The following is a 20,046-nucleotide window of genomic DNA, read 5'->3' as shown; positions in this document are numbered from 1 at the left end:
TTTTCTTAGTTTGGGTTCACTAATCGGACAGTTGATACTGCCGTAAGTCATTTTTTTCAGTACTATTCTAACTTTGAACGATCACTAAACAAAATGGCTGTCAGTCAAAGATTACCCGTACTCTGAATTTCCTGGAGGGAAGGGGTGCGTTCTAGAGGAATAAGAGGCAGCTCAGTGCTGGTATATTGTGTGAGAGGAAGAGGGTGAAGACAGAGTAGATGGCAGATTTTTCTCTCATTGGGAGTGGCTTATCTACAGTATCATCAGCTGCAAGGAAAATCTAATCCAGCAATGCAAGGTAGGTCATTTTAGTATTATGCACTAAACAAGGAATAATTGTAGGATGCACTGCTAGGATCCAAAGGCATTGAAATCTCAGGATTCCATAAAGGAATAAAAATATGACTTCCCTGTTCTTACCTGTATCATAATGTATAACGAGGTCTTTACAGTGGTTGCCACTTTTTTCTGGATAAAAGTCAATAGTGAATTGTGTGGTTTCATTTATTCCAAGAGTCCCAATGGAAGGTTTGACAGAAAATGGTCTGTAATGCAAAGAAGGAACGTCCCTTATTATGGCCAGATTTACATGATTAAATTATATATCAAACAAATGGTGGCTGGAAGTGAAATTGACAGTAAATGAGTTCTACAAGAACTTTACAAGCAGTCCCTTCTATTCTCACACTGAAACAACCGTTTCCATCAGACTGATACACTGTTTTACTCCCGTTTACTTTTACACAGCAGTCCCCATAGATACAAACCAGGATGCAATCACAGTTTTCCCCTCTCTATCTACTACTAAAATTCTCTCTTTATAGCCATTAAATGAGCAAAACACTGCACTATAGGGCCTTTTGCAAAGAAGGACTAATTTATAGGATATATAAAATTCTATTCTATTCTATTCTATTCTATTAAATGTATATGCCAACTATCTCAATTTAACAACTGACTGGGTGGCTTTAGGAACAATTACTGTATATGTACATATATATAAAGGAGATATTTGTAGCTCATGCTCTCTGAGCTTGGTTGTTTTCTTGCAGAAATTTTATTACTCAAACTAGATAACATCATGACTAATGTTACCTAGTTTGGATAAGAAAACATCTGCAAGAAAACAACCAAGCTCAGAGAGCATCAAGGACCTAGCTGCCTTCTGCCACTCAGTTTCTCCTGCTTCCTCCTCATTTCCTTATTGTAGTCTTATTTCAGAGTGAAACTTGCTCAAAGGCTCCATGGAAGTTGGGTAGAAGTCCGATTCCTTGCCCCAATCTTCCCATGCCCCTTCCCTTGAGAAGGTACAATCACAAGAGAGAATGGAGCATGGCTTTCAAAGAAGCCTTGTTATGACACACGAGGGGAGTTTTCTCATGGGATCTCTTCCCCCTTTTCATTACTACATTAGTGGTAAACCATTGTTTGCCTCAGCTGGAAGCACAGGAGGGGATTGGACCACAAGAGAAGGGTGGCAAGGAAGGTGGCAAGTATAAGCAAGGAGCACAACTCGCTTGGATTCATAGCTTGCTGGAACACTTGAGCAGAACCACTGTTTTGAAGGAGGCTAAGTGCTGCTCAAAGCTGCCAGATATTGGAAAGAAGAAAACATTTGTAGCTCAGAATGGGCACTTTCTAATGTAGCACAAAAGAGCCTTTTTATAGCTAGTGAAAATGTGCTATGACTCTATATCTACAAATCTGTCACATCTGTGAAAGATAAAAATCCAAACCACCATGTTCAGGGTGGGCTGCTGCACAGATGGGGTGGAACGCAGTGTGGTAGCAAAAATGGAGTTCCACCCCAGAGCACCCAATTTGCACTGAAAGATATTGAAAGAAAATGCAGGGTGTCTTGCATAAGCCACGCCCACAGTGTGGTAGTAAAAAATTTGATAGCCCTTCACTGACCATTAATGTTGGGCGAACCGAACTTGCATAGTTTGGGTCCATGCCAAACTTTGCGAGGTTCGGCTTACCGAACCCAAACCCAGACTTTTTCAGAAGTCCATGTTCAGGTTTGGCGTTCACTCAAACACCGTGGTGGGCGGGAAGGGAAGGCGGGGAGGGCTCTGAGGCTCAAGCCGCCAACTCAGCTGGGGGGGGCAGGAGGGGCGACTCCAGACCTGGAAACTGACCTCCCCCACAGCGCTTTGCTTCACACCTGGCCAGAGGGGTGGGGAGGCAGGTTCTGCTGGCCGGCTATTCAGGATCCCGGTTGGCAGCTTCAAGCGGGCGGTGGGCAGGAGGGGGAGGGCGGGAGGGCTCAGAGCCCTCCCTGCCTCCCCCTCCCGCCCACTGCCTACTTGAGGCTGCTGGCCGGGATCCTGAAGCACTGGGGAGGAGGTGTCCGGCTCCATCAAGTAGGCGATGTCTGGGAGCCGTCGAAATGAGAGAGAACATGGGGCAGGGATTTTCAGCAGCTCCTGGCCATCGCCCGTTTGAAGCTGCCTGCCAGAATCCTCAAAAGCCGGCCCAGCAGAACCTGCCTTCTGAGCCCTCTTGCCCAGCGGGCGGGGAAGCATTGGGGGGGGAAGTGTCAGGCACCATCAAACGGGCGATGGCCAGGAGCTGCCGAAATGAGAGAGAACTACGGGCAGGGATTTTCGGCGACTCCTGGCCATGGCCCGTTTGATGGAGCCTGACACCCCCCTCCAGCGCTTTGCCTCCTGCCAGGCCAGAGGTGTTGGGGTTGGGGTTGGGGTTCAGCGAACCCACCCAAACTCCAACGGCAAGTTTGTCCAAACCCGCCGAACCCGAACTTCAATGGGTTCGCCCAACACTACTGACCATGTTTATTTCCCTTGCCTAACCCCTTCGGCCTACAGAGAAAATTCAAGACCTCACCTCTGGGTGGTAATCTGGTAATAGGCCTCTCGGTTGCCAATGTTCCGAACAAGCAGGGTTTTCTGTGTATTGTACTTGACAGGAGATGTTGAGAAATTCAGTTCGTCTGGGAAATCCAAAATGCCTCGGGCACCAATTGCTCGGATAGGCACAATGAATTTTTCCCTCTCAGTAATGCAAGTTAATTCATGGAAATAATCCTGGGTGGAAAGAAGAATATGAAAATGAGAAATCCCTCCATGATCCTTGCTGAAGATTTCAGGGCCCTGGGAGATAAGTAGTCCTTATGACCACAGTTGCGACCAGAATCTTGGTTTTTGGACTTGATGAGTTTCTCAAAAGGAGATGAAAAATGTATAGAGCAAAAAGCAATGTATAAATTAATGTTATAGGATAAAACATGGTTGCAAGGATAGGGAAGTATGGAGAATCTCCACAAACTCATGGAAATATCCAGCAATTTTATTGAATCTACCGATTATCTATCTATCTATCTATCTATCTATCTATCTATCTATCTATCTATCTATCTATCTATCTATCTATCATTGAAGATAGATAGCACAATATTAGGGGATTGGGAGGGGTAGTTGAATGAAAGGGAAAGTTACTAGTCACAACAAATTCCTTTCTTAGAGTCCAAGGTCATCTTTTGTTCTGCATCAACTGAAGAAAAGAGGAAGTCGGTGGAATACCTGCATTCGGACTGGTCTTCGAGATGATCTTGTGGGTATAGGGATATGGGATGAAACTTAACCTTGATGGAATAATGGTAGATAGGTAGTATTGGAATGGCAATAGCATGACCAACATGGCTCTGATAATAAGTCGAACCTTGGGTGAGAGAATTGGACTGAAATCTGATTTATTTCTCAAATGCTATTTGGGACATTGACACCATGGTTCTCTTCAAATGTTAACTAAACCAAAACCATTGTGCTAATCAAGATGTGTCAAACAATTCCTGTCTATCTTCCCTAGTAAGTCTGTCATACTGTTTGAAGGCAGCAGTGTCCTGAAGAGAATGGGAAAGTAGGTCAAGGTGAGAAAAATATTATTGTGATCCAAGACTTGTCTCCTTTATATATGCATTTCATCATAATATTGCTTCCACCATCTTCTTTCTCTCTCATTCTCTCTCTCTCTCTCTCACACACACACACACACATATGGTGTGTTTGACAGATTTGTATTTTAGTACTGCTAATGGATTCGGCCTGCCAGTTTTATCATTATGACAGAAAAGTGTGTCAGCCTGGGGAATCAGAGGAAGGGGGTTGGCATATTTATAAAGGATGACTTTGTCGAACAACGCATCAGAAAAGGATTACCTTGTTTTCCTCAGGTATGAAGAGAATGCGGAATGTGGAGGGCATGCCAGGCGCAACTTTGTTGCATACATCATTAGGACTGATGACTCTAAAGTAAGGTGAACTCTCACAAACAATCTTCACGAGCCGTGGGATCTGCCGGAAATGAAGGAATTAAGGGAGCCATTCGGTGAACAGATTAAATCAAGACCACAGAAAATAGTGGGGCATTTGTTTAGTAAATGGGGGGTGGGTGGGGGTGACAATTGAAGTATTTAACCCTCCATAACAAACAGGTATCGTAAGCAAGATACAATGCCTAGGGCAAATGGGACAATCCTTTTTATTTATTATTTATTATTACATTATAACAGTGATGGAGAATCCTTTTTTTGGTTTGCAGGCCAAAAGGGTATATGTCCCCCATCCATTCCCAACCACCCCATGCCTGCACACAACCCTCCGCCCTCCCTGAAGCCTGGGATGGTGTAAAAACATCCAAAAAGGCAAACCGGAAGTTAGGGGAAACGGAAGCTGTCCTAAAGCCTCTTGAGGTCGAAATGGCCTTCCCCAAAGCTGAAAATCAGCTGGCCAGGGCATGCATGCGCACTGGAGCTGACAAAGGGCAACTCCTTGTGCCCTCCGATATGGCTCTGCGTTCCACAGGTGTCATAGCTTCACCATCACTGCACTATAATCTTACCATCATGGATTGCCACTGAATTGATTCTGGGATTTGTGTGGTGGACACACCAAATATAATCACACGGCCCATTCAACTAACTCTAGGCAGCTTACATTTAACCCACAACAAACAAAATAGTCATGCACAACTAAACCAACTTGATAGCAGTGACCTGATAGACAGTGACATCATATTTGAGGAGCTGCTGCAAAGAAGAATTTATTCTCTAAAGCACCAGAAAGCAAAACATGGAAAAAGCAGTGTATGGAAGCTAATCAAGGAGAGAAGCAACCTAGAACTGTGGAGAAATTTCCTGACAGAACAATTAATCAGTGGAACAACTTGCCTCCACCTGCAACTTGATTAAAATTAGAAATAGAAAGACTTCTAAACATAAGGTTTGCTTTATTCCCTTTTAAGCATAATCTTTTTAAAGGTAAAAGGTAAAAGAGTTAGTTTCAGATGAGATGGATGGATTTTTCCAGAAATCCAGAAATATTACAGGACAAAATACTGTAATTACAAATTTAAAAACTAACATGTTGTGCAATTCTTTGCTTAACTGAGAAAAAAATGATGACAAAATAACAAGAATCAGAATAATTCTGCACTGTATTTTATTGATGTAAATTAAGTTATTATAAAACTGGAAGGAAACTAAATTGCTGTTGCCATTTGAAGAGTAGGAAAATTATTTTGGGCTATTTGTGACTAAAAATGTAAATGATGCAGAAGCCGTATAATTACATTATGATTTTTCAATTAAGTAAAAAATGTATCATATACAGTAACTGTATTAACTCAGCTATTCTGATAAAAATGCAACCCCAACAGAATGTCTGAATATCTTAGGCTCTTGAGAGTAAATTTTGGCAGTTGAATAAAATCAGGAGGCCAAAGTTTAAAAATAAACAATAACATGAAATTCTACTTCACTTTCTCCATCATTAAATAGATAATTGAGATTCAGGTGTTCCAGAGGACAAAGTATAGAAGTTTTCTTCCTTTTGAACCTTCTGCCCCTGCAATCTCAAAATGGGAACTGGAAAGAATAGTTAAAATAATCTTCCTGGGATTTTTAAGAGTGAAGTGTTGAAAGTATGGGTGAAGCCTTAAATTTTCATTAAGACTGGAAATCTTTCAATTAATAGCAGTGACAAAAATACAATAAAGAAATATTTTTATAGCGCATCTTTAAAAAGGTTGCACTAAAGCAAATCTTTCTCTTGAAACAGCTTGTCTGGAGGATTATCATTCCATTAGAAAAACTCCAGTTGTAAAGTTCTTATAACACTTTGAAACCTGAGGGTTTCCTCCCATGACCCTCTCCTCCCACAACCCACATCCAAATTCTGATGATGAAGCCTACCTTGTCGTTGTTCCTCAGGATCAATGGCACTTCATAGAGTTCACAAGACGTATAGTTTTGAAAAACCACTTCGGATGGGAACGGTTGAAACAGAGTCCGATCCAGATCAACAGAGGAAAACTGAAGATGCAGAATAACAGATGGAAATACTGACTTGCTCTATAACCATTATGGCATCAGGTAAAGAGCAGCTAACATTGGCAATAAGATCCATTAAATAGACCAAAACAGTATACTTCACCAAAATGTGAGATACTCACATTAAAACTTAGCCATAGTCAACAACTCAGGTTACTCACAGCTGCATTTGTAAGTAAAGCTAAGCCTCGGGGTGCTCTCAACTTTGGCCATATGGGGGTCTGGCAAATCTCTGGTGCTTTGAAGGGCCGTGGCACAAACAGATATTCAGCCAGAAAACTTTTCTCCCCAGGAAAGCTCTCCCTACTAGATAGTCCAGAAGATTGGATAGATTCCAATCAGGCATTGACTTAGGTCAGTGATGGCGAATGTTTTTTCCCCTCAGGTGCCAAAAGAGTGTGTGCGCATTGCCATCATGCATGTGAGTGCCCACACCCATAACTCAATGCCTAGGGAGGGCAAAAACAGCTTCTCCCACCCCTTCCAGAGGCCCTCTGGAGGCCGGAAACAGCCTGTTTCCCAGCCTGGTGGGTCCAGCAGGCTCGTGTTTCGCCCCTCCCAGGCTACAAAAACTTCCCTGGAGCTGCAGGAGGGTAAAAACGCCCTCCCCCATCCCACAGAGGCTCCCTGGAAGCCAAAAATGCCCTCCCATGTGAGCAAAAATCAGATGGCTGGCACACACATGCACGTTGGAGCTGAGATAAGGCAGTGGCTTGGGTGCCAGCAGATATGGCTCCGGGTGCCATAGGTTCACCATCGCTGACTTAGGTGATTGGTATATGTTGTTTTTCACACATCACTGTTGCAGCATCCTCACAGTGACGTGATTAATATTCAGGGGCTTGGCAACTGGTATGCATTTATGATGGTTTCAATGCCTCAGAATCATGTGATTCTCTTTTGTGACTCTCTGACAAGCAAAGTCAATGGAGAAGCCAGATTCACTCAACAACCATGTTCCTAACTTAACAACTGTGATTCACTCTGGCAAGAAAAGTTGAAAACGGAACAAAACTCACTTAACAACTGTGTTGCTTGGCAATGGAAATTTTGAGTTGAATAGTGGTTGTAGGTTGAAGACTGTGGGTATTTGCTATTTGAGTATCTTCTAGCTAAAACTATCAGGCCCACCTCATGCTTTGAGGCTTCCTTGGCAAGCTTGTGCTCTGCATGACCAAGGAAGAACCGATGGGTGGATAAATTAGTGGCCTGCAGTGGCTTCATTCTGTGACAGAAAGAATTAGGGCTGATTCCCAGCTGCTGAGATTTGGCTGCATTAACCAAGGGGGAGACTACTGTTTCCTAGGCTGCAGGGTGGGAGCAACCTGGACTGGCCTCCTTCCAGTTAGATATACTGAAGTGACAGGCTTAGGAGCAAAGGCCTGATGCTCCAGTAAAGGAGAACAAATGGATACTGGTTTTACCATCACAAATTTATTTAATAAGTTAGGAGGGAACAGATTTCAAGCAGTATACCAGTTAACTCAGAATGAATTTTACACACTGTTAATTTGAATTTTATTTAGTTATTTAATTTATATCCCACCTTTATTACTTTGATAAACAACTCAAAGGGAAAATATATCTAATACTCATTCCTTCTCCTAATTTTCCCATAATTCAATTCAATTTATTAGACTTGTATGCCGCCCCTCTCCGAGGACCCGGAACTAGTAAAATAATAACCTTGTCAGGTTGGTTTGGCTGAGAGAGAGTAATTGGCTCAAAGTCTAGGGACTTGTTCCTAGAATTCACAGTCTGCCGGTTTCTAACCTTAATCACTAGACCAAACTGGCTCTCTATTACAGTAATGTCAGGTATTTCATACATGCATAAGGTGGCAGACAGGAATACATCCAAGCATGTAATACATGGCATACTTTATTCAAATGCATCTAAATTCTGCTAACCAGAAATCAATTAGATTGAAGGTTCACTTGCATGGAGTAAAGTGAAAAACAGCCCCATTTGCATGTTCTTGTTTGGATGGTTTCCATCAATAGACACAACTCCAAGAATGCCAATTTGAGACATGGCCCCGATCATGGAGGTGCACATTTTCCACCCCCACTTCCTGGATGCCACACCAAATTTGCCTTAGGATTTTTCAAACAATTCATATTACCTTTGGCATTTATTCTCTTTTTTAATATAAAAATATACAAGTATTTATTTGTCTTTTTTAAGCTAGTAAAATCCTTTACCATGTCTTTTCGTGCCTGTGTATTGCAGGAAGTCCCACAGATCCTGCTCTAAAGTAGAAAAAATGCTTACTTTTTGGTGTGAGGTTTCACTCATGTCCAAAAGCTGAATAATGCGAGGTAAGTGTACTTCATGGGTGTTTGCCAGCCTTTGTTCCGTTGTGAGAGATATTTCTTTCAGAAAAGCTGAGGGTGTCAGCTGCAGAGAAAAGCAAAAGTGCATTAACACCTTCACCAAGATTGGCTCTTCCTGAGGGCAATAGGCTGGCTCTGTTAAAAAGTACTATTGCTAACATGCTGTAAGCCACCCTGTCTAAAGAGAAGGGCAGCATAAAAATCAAATAAAAAAATAAACAAATGTGCTTATAACCTATTGTGGTAGCGTCCAAAGAAACCCCAATGATTTCCCACTGATACTCTTTAAAAGGTCATAAATGCCGATTGTCCATTTCAATTATTGGAATTTTCATTTGTAATAACATTAATTTGCAGCTTTCTTCTATGCTTTCCTATTTTCCTTGGGTTGAACAAAGCCACTTCTGAATGGATAATTGTGGGGAGGTTGCATTCTTTGTATTGCATTACATTGATCTTCATTAACTTTGATTCCTATGCAATGGAAGCCTGTGATACACTAAGATGAATTGTCCATCTTTCATGGCCAAATTTTATTTTATGAATGGTGTGCATGCATAAGATTAGACTGTTTTTAATATAAATGGGTTTTATCAATTAAAAAAATTTTTTTTATCAGGGTTGGTTTTTTTTAAAGAGATTACATTCGACTTCTTTTTATTGCTGAATCTTTTTGTATTGTATTATATTATGTTGTAAGCCGCCCTGAGTCCTTTGGGATTGGGTGGCATAGAAGTCGAACAAACAAACAAACAAGCAAGCAAGCAAATGAACAAATAAGTATATTTAAGCAGCCCTTGGTTGTCAGTAGTCCTCAACCTATTTGCTCAGCAAAGCTGACATTATGAAGGTGCTGAACAAACAGGGGTTACAACCAGGCCTTGAAGTTCCATGTCATCTCTCCAGATCTCGTTGCACTTCTCCCACCACCAACTGGTGCCACTTCCCTGACCTGGGCCTCCCATGTCTCCACTTGTACACTGCCCTCCCTCCCTATGATTTCCTGCACACACACCCATACCCTCCCTTTGCTCCTTCCCCCACCTGGCATCAGTCTCAGACCTCACTTGTTAAGCTATTTTTTTAGATGTAGCTTTTAAAAATCTATTGTTATTATTTTTACAAGTAAGGCATCTGAGATATACAAAACATCTTCTTCCTCCTTTCCCCCCCCACAATAAAAACTCTGTGAGGGAGTTGGGCTCAGGGAGAGGCACTGGGCCAAAATCACTCAGGAACTTTCATGCCTAAGGTGAGACTAGGTCTCACAGCTTCCTGGTTTCTGGCATGGTGCTTTATTAGACCAAACTGGCTCTCAGTTACTTTTGCTTATAGTTCTAGTTTGCTTTCTGGGAAATGAGTGTTTTAAGATGTACTGATAGAAAACCATTAAAAAATATCAAGGTTGGTGATGAGGCCAACCTTCACCCAGGCCTTCAGCAAGGAAGTGTGATAACCCTCTAGTCATCATACGTGCTATCAATTTTTTATAATTTACTGGTTTTTACTGTAATTTATTTGCTGGTTGCTGAAAGTCACTCAAAATTGTTGAGAGTCAGGTGCCGTGCCAGTTTAATAAAGTGTTGTTGTTCTACTGGGAAATCAAAAATTAGAAGACAGTAGTAAAGCATTAATGTTGTCAAGAAAACAACACAATTGGGACCATATAATCCAAAGGTGTCTAGGTCAACCCAAGGAAGTTTTCTTTTATTCTGTGACCCATTTAAAAATATCCACATGTATCCATCCATCCTCAAAGGAACATACTGGAACATCCTTCTTTTCTTCTGTAACCAACTTTGCATTGCGTGGCGCAACCACTTTGCTCTGAAATCCTTCTGGTAACTTCAAAGGAAGCAGAGATTTCCCGGCTGGATTGGTTAGCATCTTTGTCAGCCTCTGAAAGAAGAACAAGCTTCTTTAAAAACTTGGAAGTGGATTTTATTTTATTTAATTTATTGAAAACATGTACAAGAGAGTAGGTATTGATATAAACATAAATATAGGCAAAGTAGGTACAGGTAAATTTGGACAGTACGACAGGAAAACAGGGACAGTAAGTGCAAAGTGTGCTTATGTACACCCCATTATCTGAAATGCATAGTATTATTTGGACCATCAAAGAGAAATAGACCCTTAATGGGAAAAGGAGTAAAACAACAACTCTAAGACCCGAATATTGCAAATATTATTATTTTCCTTGTAAACTCAGCAACAACGGAGCGGTGGGGATCTCTTTCTGTTTCTCTTTTAGGTCTGACCGCTACCGGGTTCTGCGAGAGAAGCTCTCCTCGCCAGACTGAGGCCGCCCGGCAGACACCCTCGCGGGGAATGGGCTGCCTTCCCTAGACGGCTGCTGACAAGCCGAGTATCCCCAAAGGGCCTCTGCAGGCAGCTGCAACGGGGCGGAACTCGGGCAGGGTCCGCTCTCCTTCTCGAGGCGGGACGGGCGGCGCGAGGTTTGCCCACCTGCTAAGCCCGCCGCTCCCCCCGGGGAGCACGCCAGCCCCGCAGTTAAGGCAGAGACCCGCCCTCTCGCCGCTTCGCGCTTCCCTGATGTCGGCAGCCCAGGACTCACCAGGCGAACCGACGGAGCGGTCCTCGAAACGCCTCCCGGAAGGGCCCCAGCGGCAGCTTCTCCGGACCTCCGTTCGGGAAGTGCGCCGGCGACGGGGAGGCGTTCGAGGGGACGCAGGTCGGTCCTCGGATCCCCAACACCGCCAGGCCCGCACGCCGCTCGTTACCCCAGCAACGCGCTGCCGCGTCGCTATGACAACGCTTACACACTCCACCCCCGGGAGGCGTCTGGAAGTGTATCGCGCGCGCGCGCGGCCGCCCCGCCCTCCTCAGTGGCTCCTCAGGCCTTGCAGGCGAGGTCGAGCTTAGCCGTCCTGGCTGGGCCATCGACTCACCCGCCCCGACGGATCCCGTCTCTCCCGCGGGTCGTCGTTGTCCCGATCTGGCGGAGCAACTTCAGCTCCGGGACGATTTGATGCCTCCGAGCGTCTCCACAGGGATAAAAGCCCCAATAAAAGTAGATTAGATTAGATTAGATTTATTGGATTTATATGCCGCCCCTCTCCGCAGACTCGGGGCGGTAATGCCCTCCTCCCGCCCCTCCTTTGAAACAGGGCTCTCCGATCTTAGCGACTTTAAGACTTGTGGACTTCAACTCCCAGAATTTCTCAGCCAGCATGTTCGACTGGAGAATTCCGGGAGTCGAAGTCCACATGGTTAAGTCGGAAACACCTTTTCACGAGCCGCAGGTGAGTTTGAGGAACAGAACTTTGTTGCTAGAACACTGACAGAACTCCGCGGTCTGTTGAACTGACAGCTCTTTGTATATAACAACCCAGAACACAACTCTGAGGTAACAACCAATCACAACGCCTGAGCGCTCCCGCTCCAGCCAATCACGAGCTAGTGGAGGCACAACGCCCGCGTCGCCAGCCGTGGTTTTAGATTAGAAGGATCCCTCTATGAACGTCGCGCTCTTCGCCTGCAACCAGGAGTGGGCTGCTGCCAGGAGGCGGGGGGGGGGGGGCAAAATGGAACTCCACCACAAAGCACCCAATTTGCATTGAAAGATGTTGGGAAAAAAAGCAGGGTGTCCTGCATAAGCCACGCCCACAATGTGGTAGTAAAAAAAAGCCGGGGTGGCGCAGCAGGTAGAGTGCGGTACTGCAGGCCACTGAAGCTGACTGTAGAGCTGTAGGTCAGCGGTCCAAATCTCATCACCGGCTCAAGGTTGACTCAGTCTTCCATCCTTCCAAGGTGGGTCAAATAAGGACCCGGATTGTGGGGGCAATATGCTGGCTCTGTGAAAAAGTGCTATTGCTAACATGTTGTAAGCCGCCCCTGAGTCTAAGGAGAAGGACGGCATTAAAAAAATCAAATACATTTAAAAATCGAATATATTTGGTAACCCTTCACTGCCAGCAACGCAGAGTGCGCATGTCCCGGTGTCTGGCTCCGACATGAAATGATGGCTCTTCCTCTCCAATTCTGGATTTGCTTGGTGAGGTTTCCACCTTGATTCTCTGATTTTGGTGAAGCATTCCATTTGCAAGACAGAGGCTGCCAGACGAGGGACTCTTCTGCAGCGTCCTTAGAGGAATAGAGCCAGGAATCCTTGGTGCTATCTGGACTCGGTTGCTTCTATGTGGAGGAAGCAGCGAAGGGCTACCCAAATTTTTATTACCACATTGTGGGTGTGGCTTATGCATTTTCTTTCAACATCTTTCAGTGCAAATTGGGTGCTCTGGGGTGGAGGTCCATTTTCACTACCCCACTGCATCCACACACACCCCTCTGGGCACTAGCCCACCCCCAGGAGATAGGTACCCAGGTTAGGTGACCTCATCGGTGCAGGCATAGTTAGCATGAGAATAGTTAGGAGAAGAATGGAACCAGCATGTATTGACAAGCCCAGTGTTTCCCAACCTTGGCAACTTGAAGAATGCTGGCTGGGGACTTCTGGGAGTTGAAGTCCAGATATCTTCAAGTTGCCAAGGTTGGGAAACATTGGGCAAGCCCAATGCAGGTTTGAAGGGAAGCAATGAGCAGAGCATTGCGGGGCTCTACGTTGGATGAGTTTTATTTATTTGTTTGTTTGTTTATAATCCTAGACCAATATTGTAATTTTAGTGGTATTGACAATGCATAATTGATAGATTTGATTTTATCATGGATTTTTATCTGTTCTTTATCATTTTATCCTACAACTTTTGACTGTGTATTCACTAAGTGATTTATTTGTTTTGGTCTATGACTGTAATAATAAATTTGACTTTGAATAGTCCTAGACCAATATTTAAGAAAGAATAGAACACATGAAATGAATTAAGTTAAATAAAATGTGTATTTAAAAAAACTCTGAAGCAATTATTAGAGCAAAGAAAGCTCCAAGCGATTTCTCCAAACTGGGACTTGGAGCGGCCGAGGTGAGGAGCGACCCGCTCAACGGGCAGGAGTCTCCCATCTGAGGCTAGTGGAATTTAACTCCCAGCATTCCCCAGCCATCGTTACGCAAACGTGCGCTGGCTGAGGAATTCTGGGAGTTGGAGTCTTAAGAGTTGCCAACCTCGGGACCCTCTTCAACCGCCTCCGCTTGCTCCCTCCGTGGGTGGGAGAGGCCGCGGCGCTCTCGAGGGTCCGCCCCCGCCCTTCGTAGCCAATGGGAAAGCAGCAGGCGCCCGCCGCGCAGGCGCACGGGCTGCCGAAAGGCTGGGAAGGCGCCATGGCGGGCCCCTACGCGCCAGTGGAGGCCGCGCTGGGCTCCGACGAGAGCTTCCTTTCGCTGGCCGACATCCTGATGTCGCAGGAGCGGCTGCCATGCAGCGCCGAGGTCGCCTGGCCCCGCTTAGCCGCCTTCCTGGCCAGGCCCGAGGCGGCCGCTGCGGCCGGCAACGCGCTCCCGCAGGTGAGGGCTGCCAGCGCGGCCGCAGGCTCCGGAGCGCTGGGCCGGGGGCTCTGGGCGGCCTCCTCCCGACTGGCGACGGCGGGCCTGGCCCCGCAGGGTGGAAGGCGGCTGAGCCGCGCCTGTCTCCCGCCGACAATCCCGCTGGGCAGGCGGGGAGGGTCTGGGAAAGGGCTACCCGCCAGGGGAAAGCGGAGTGCTGGCCTGGCCGTCCCCAGGCTGGGAATGGAGGTGGCCGGGCCGGAGGTTCACAGGCCCCCCTTGACCGAGGGAGCCTGTGCAGGAGTGGAGAGCACGGATAGCCGCGCCCGCAGAGATGGCAGAGAGACGCCCCCCCCCGGCCGTGGGTCTCCCTGGGCGACGCTGGCGGCTTCTCCCCCCTGCAAGCGTGGCCCCCATTGCCTCCACGATTAAAGGGGGGGCGGAGTGGGAACCGCGGTGGCTGCAGAGGGCTTGGGACTTAGGGTGATACCCGCTCTTGAACGTCCCTGCTCGCAGGACCCTTGGAGTAGCACGACGGGCGTTGAGTTTTGCTGCCAGGCTTGGGGTTCCTTAGATCTTCTCCCCTGACCAATGAATGCTTTAGTTTGATTGTTGAATGGATGATTTATTTATTTATTTATTTATTTATTTTATTGGATTTTTATGCCGCCCCTCTCCGTGGACTCGGGGCGGCTAACAACAGTGATAAAAACAGCATGTAGAAATCCAATACTAAAACAGCTAAAAACCCTTGTTATAAAACAAATCATACATACAAACATACCATGCATAAATTGTAGAAGCCTAGGGGGAAAGAATATCTCAGTTCCCCCATGCCTGACGGCAGAGGTGGGTTTTGAGGAGCTTACGAAAGGCAAGGAGGGTGGGGGCTATTCTAATCTCTGGGGGGAGTTGGTTCTAGAGGGCTGGGGCCGCCACAGAGAAGGCTCTTCCCCTGGGTCCCGCCAAACGACATTGTTTAGTTGACGGGACCCGGAGAAGGCCCACTCTGAGGGACCTAACTGGTCGCTGGGATTCATGCGGCAGAAGGCGGTCCCGGAGATAATCTGGCCCGGTGCCATGAAGGGGTTTATAGGTGATAACCAACACTTTGAATTATGACCGGAAACTGATCGGCAACCAATGCAGACTGCAGAGTGTTGGTGTAACATGGGCATATTTAGGGAAGCCCATGATTGCTCTCACAGCAGCATTCTGCACGATCTGAAGTTTCCGAACACTTTTCAAAGGTTATTGATGGTTTTTCTTTTTTTTTTAAATTAGAATTTTAAACACTTTTTTTAATGTATTAATTGGATTGCTACTATTGTTTCTTGTTTTTTTGTACATGCTATGAGCTGCCCCAAGTCCTCGGAGAGGGGCAGCCTACAAATCCACATACATACATACATGCATAATAATAATAATAATAATAATAATAATAATAATAATAATAATAATAATAAAATAATCCTTTTGCCTTTGACCCTTTTTGTGTTTTGTCCACTGATGCAGGGCTCAAAGTTGGAGCTCCCTCTCTGGCTGGCCAAAGGCTTGTATGACAAGCGGAGGATTCTTTCCGTGCAGCTGCCAAAGGTTTACAAGGAGAGCTGGCGGACCGTGTTTAATGCCGACGCCAATGTGGTTGACCTGCATAAACTGGGGCCGTATTACTATGGATTTGGGTCCCAGTTACTCAATTTTGACAATCCTGAAAATACTGAATTAGCTCAGTCCATACTACAGGTAAAAGGTCTGCTGCTTGCAGCTTCTAATTCTTCATTATTCTTTTAAACTTGTTATAGCCACCCATTCCATTAGACTCGGTTTAATTTTTTAAAAATTAAAAAAATACAGTACAATAAGCGGCCCAGACTAGGAGAGTCACAGTATACATGATTGTAACCCTAGGCCTGGCCACAAAGCTAGGATGCAAGGGTTTTTAGGAACCCCGAGAGAGAGGGCATTGCAAACCCTGGGGATAGGCTGCTCCAGAGGGTGGGAGCCATGAGAGGGAAGCCATGCTTTCATACACTTGTAAAGTGACAACAGAGAGGACTAGAACATACTGCTGGAAGGTACTGGTATCAGAAAGAAACCAGCAGAAACAATTTGGAGATGGGCCTCAGATATTCCCCTCTTGGTTACACAGGGCATTATAGGTAATCAGTATTGCTTTCAGCAGCCTATTGGCATAGCTTGCGCAGCAGCAGGGATCCTTGGCCTTACCAAGATGTGCCCATTACTGCTCATGTTGCTGCATTTTGTAACAGTGAAAGTTTCTGGATGTCTTCTAGATAAAGTGCATTGCATTCATTCAATCATGGGATGACCAGTACATGAGTAACTGAAGGTACACAAGATGAACCTGTGCAAAGGGCATCCTGGCCACAGTTGCCACTTACTCTTTGAACTGCATGTTACTGATAGCTGCCCAGAGTCCCATTGGGATTGGGCGGCATAGAAGTCAAATAAATAACTTCAGAAGGACTCCAGGTTGCACAGTCTTAAATAGGGAAGTGCTAGACCATTCCCGACTAGTAATGGAAACGTGTATGGACCTGGGGTCGGGGTGAGGGGCAAATACCACCCAGTTTTCTCAAGATAGAGTTGTAGTCTATTCTCCAGAAACAGCTTCAGAGCCCTACAAAAGAAGAAGTTTGTGAATATGACAGTCCATTCAATTAATATATTACTTATCAATTTTGTGCTGCACATTAGCCTAATTTGGATGTAATTCTGCATCATGATTGTGTACCAACAGCCCAAGCTTAGGGTCAGGGTGGCGGGCAGCAGGTAAATGAATGTCCACCAACAGGCGTGGATCTGAAATGACGGATGCTCTTTCAATGCAAGGACTCATTCCTGTTTGTAGTTAGAATCTTTAATGTTATTTGCAATCAGATATCATTTTGCGTGCCACCTGTGGCACCTGTGCCATAGGTTCGCCATCACTGTGCTAGGATGTCAGGAGCAGGGCAAGGAGTTTCTGGACTGCAGCTCTGTTGAATCGATTCCTAATGTTAAGAAGCGGCACTGTCTAGTTTTGCTGGGAATTGAAATTTTGGGACCCCTGTGGGGCACTGAGTTGCCTGTCCCTGGTCTGGCCCTGCTCCGTCTTCCCATTCTCAATTTCATGATTAAAATGTGGGCTGGCACAGAAATGGATGTTTTATATCCATCTCAGAATCAGGTGGTCGCTGTGAAGTCTCAGGTGTGAGCGAAGTTACCAGTCTTTTCCTGGTGAGAATCCAAGCCAACGTTTTCCATGCTAAATAGATCTATGTCTTCTGTTGGTAGACATTTATTGGCCGTTTCCGTCACATTATGGACTCTTCCCAGAATACTTTCAATGAGGACACGTCTGCGTTGGTGGCCCGGCTGGATGAGCTGGAGCGAGCCTTATTTCAGACCGGCCAGAAGGGACTCCAGGACTTCCAGTGCTGGGAAATGGGCCAGGCCTCTCAGATCACAGTATCTAGTCTCATCCAGAATTACAAAAAGAGAAAATTCACTGACGTGGACACCTGAGATCACAAAGTCCAGGTGAGGCCCTGTAGGAAACACTTGTGGATTTTGTGGGTATTTGGCTTCAGGCGCTCAGAAGAACCTACGTTCACGGATCCAGTTAAAATTATTTCCAGTAATTTGAGATTGGATGCAAAATAATGTTCTGGCTCTGAATGAATAGATGTAATAGCAGCAACAACTCACTTTAGGAAATAACATTTCAATGTCTCTGTTTGATTTTTGTTTTATTAATTTAAAGAAGGGTTTTAGAAATGCAAGGAATAATTAGCTATTGTCCGGCCAGTTTTCTGTAGCAATAATTGAAACGTAGGCACGTAGTTATCCCTTTTAGTCCCAGTTTCCTTTTACTTGCCAGTGGCCATTCCGAGGACCACCTGAACAGATCCAAGGAGTGCAGCCTGCGTCTTCATACTCACCAGGATGGTTAGAAATGCTGCCTTCTTAAATGAAAGTCTCTGAGCTGCAGTTCTGCGACTACATCCAGGGTCTGAGGGCAAACGGTGCCTTCTGGGGTTCAGTAGATAGCATTTTGTCGATGCTATCATCATCATCACTAAATTTATATGTTGCCAGACTCTCAGCCACTTTGGGCAGTAGGTGACGCTTGTTAAAAATACTTAAAAATGAAAGTTACAACAAAACTCACAAAAACACAGCATCAGACAAAATGATGATGGTCAAGACAATAAACCCAGAGGCGAGCAGCAGTACTGAAGGCTCTGCAAAATGGCCGCAGTGTGGAAGCCACTCAGGTTCTGGGAGGAAGTTTATTCTAGAGTTGCCACAGAGGAAGCACATTTCCAGGCACCAGAAAATGGCCTGGTGTAATTGATGGAAACTGGAGTGTGCCAATCCTGTTAGAACAAACTGTGGGAAACTGGTGGTCCCTCAAGAGAGGCCCCAAACCCCGAATAGAACCAAGAAGGGACTCGGGCATGAGGGGGACTATTCATAAACTTAAGTCTGAGCCAAGGAGCCCCTGTTAATCTTGTCTGACAGATAATAGATTATTATTTATTGGACTTACATGCCGCCCTTCTTCAAAGACTCAGCTAATAGACCATGTGAAAAGTATGTGGAACATTTTCCCTTAAAGACTTTTATTAAATATTAAAAAGACAATTAACTGTTTCTTTGTGTATTATTTATCAACCCTCTCCAAAACTGGGAGTTAGCAGCATAACAGAATAACAGAGTTGCGAGAGGCCTTGAAGGTCTCCTCGTCCCGATTTATTTATTTTATTTTATTTATTGATTCGATTTTTATGCCGCCCTTCTCCTTAGACTCAGGGCAGCTTACAACATGTTAGCAATAGCACTTTTTTAAAACAGCCAGCATATTGCCCCCACAATCCGGGTCCTCATTTGACCCACCTCAGAAGGATGGAAGGCTGAGTCAACCTTGAGCCGGTGGTGAGATTTGAACCGCTGACCTACAGATCTACAGTGATGGCGAACCAGAGGTGGCACGTGGAGCCATGCAGAAGGTCACGCCAGACTTTGCCAGGTTTCAGCTCCAGCGTGCATGTACAGGCTGGCCAGCTGATTTTCGGCCTGTTTTGGAAAGGCCATTTCCTCCTCTGGATGCTCCAGGGAAGTTTCCCAGAAGCTCCAGAGGCAAAAAAATCCCCCAACAGAAAAACCAGAAGTTTGGAAAAACTCACTTCTAGTTTGCACGTTTGGACTTTTTTTTTAACCTAACGGTGATGGTGGTGATGGTGGGGTTAGAGTCATGCCAATATGAACCCACTGATTTTTGGTGGGTTTTTTTACCGGTGTCTCTGTGTGGCTGTGCTTCAGACAAAGTTTAAAGATCAGCATTAAGACGAGAGGGAAGCGGGAGGGCTGCTTCTGACATGGAGATGCTAGAAAAAAAATAAATCAGTGGGCTCATACTGGTACAGCTCCCCAGACCCCATCGCTATGAACCCACTGCTTGCCTTCCAGGCTTCAGAAGTGCGCATGCTTGGGGGGGGCAGCACAGGGGAGGGGTGTGCATGCAGGGGAGGGGAGGGCGGTGGGCACATGCACGCATGCTAGCACACCCACACACCCCCTTTTGGAAAGAAAGAAACAGAAAGAAAGAAAAAGAAAGAAAAGAAAGGTGGTAGGAAAGAATGAAGACAGAAAAAGATGGTAGAAAGAAAGGCAGACAAATAAAAAAGGAAGAAAGAACAAGATAGGAAGACACAGAAAAAGATGGTAGGAAAGAAGGAAGACAGAAAGAAAGAAAGGGGAAGGGAGACGAAAGAGAAAGGAAGAAAGAAAAGACTTATGACTACAATTGAGCCTAACATTTTGGTTGCTAAGCAAGAATGTTAAGTGAGTTTCATCACACTTTACAAGTTGGCCCCGCACATCTGGTCAACTGACTACTAAGCCACGCCTACCTGTGGAGGTGGGGTGGAGGGCGTTGAGGATGAGTT

The 20,046-nt window shown here is 45.4% G+C and overlaps 2 protein-coding genes across 10 annotated transcripts in view; one reads left to right on the top strand and one right to left on the bottom strand.

Moving 5' to 3' along the window:
* The window catches only part of HYDIN (HYDIN axonemal central pair apparatus protein), a 164,195-nt gene extending 152,757 nt beyond the window's left edge, over positions 1 to 11,438 (bottom strand). For all 9 annotated transcript variants that reach the window (XM_070760601.1, XM_070760604.1, XM_070760603.1 and 6 more), the window contains exons 1-7: positions 11,267 to 11,438; positions 10,456 to 10,587; positions 8,627 to 8,752; positions 6,215 to 6,334; positions 4,182 to 4,316; positions 2,851 to 3,050; positions 421 to 545 (exon numbers count right to left, since the gene is read on the bottom strand). In XM_070760601.1, the coding sequence (XP_070616702.1) occupies positions 421 to 545; positions 2,851 to 3,050; positions 4,182 to 4,316; positions 6,215 to 6,334; positions 8,627 to 8,752; positions 10,456 to 10,575 (826 nt within the window). In that variant the 5' untranslated portion in view covers positions 10,576 to 10,587; positions 11,267 to 11,438. The remainder of the gene's footprint in view (positions 1 to 420; positions 546 to 2,850; positions 3,051 to 4,181; positions 4,317 to 6,214; positions 6,335 to 8,626; positions 8,753 to 10,455; positions 10,588 to 11,266) is intronic.
* A 2,372-nt stretch (positions 11,439 to 13,810) lies between these two features.
* GINS3 (GINS complex subunit 3) lies at positions 13,811 to 18,742 on the top strand. The gene is made up of 3 exons (XM_070760564.1): positions 13,811 to 14,110; positions 15,605 to 15,835; positions 17,390 to 18,742. Exons 1-3 carry the CDS (start codon positions 13,865 to 13,867, stop codon positions 17,618 to 17,620), a joined length of 708 nt encoding a protein of 235 aa, XP_070616665.1. The 5' UTR covers positions 13,811 to 13,864; the 3' UTR covers positions 17,621 to 18,742.
* Positions 18,743 to 20,046: the final 1,304 nt, after the last annotated feature.

Source organism: Erythrolamprus reginae, chromosome 9 (genome assembly GCF_031021105.1).
Source record: "Erythrolamprus reginae isolate rEryReg1 chromosome 9, rEryReg1.hap1, whole genome shotgun sequence".
In the NCBI taxonomy this organism is placed as follows: domain Eukaryota; kingdom Metazoa; phylum Chordata; class Lepidosauria; order Squamata; family Dipsadidae; genus Erythrolamprus; species Erythrolamprus reginae.
The sequence above is the reverse complement of the archived record's forward strand: the minus strand, read 5'-3'. Positions and strand labels throughout refer to the sequence as shown.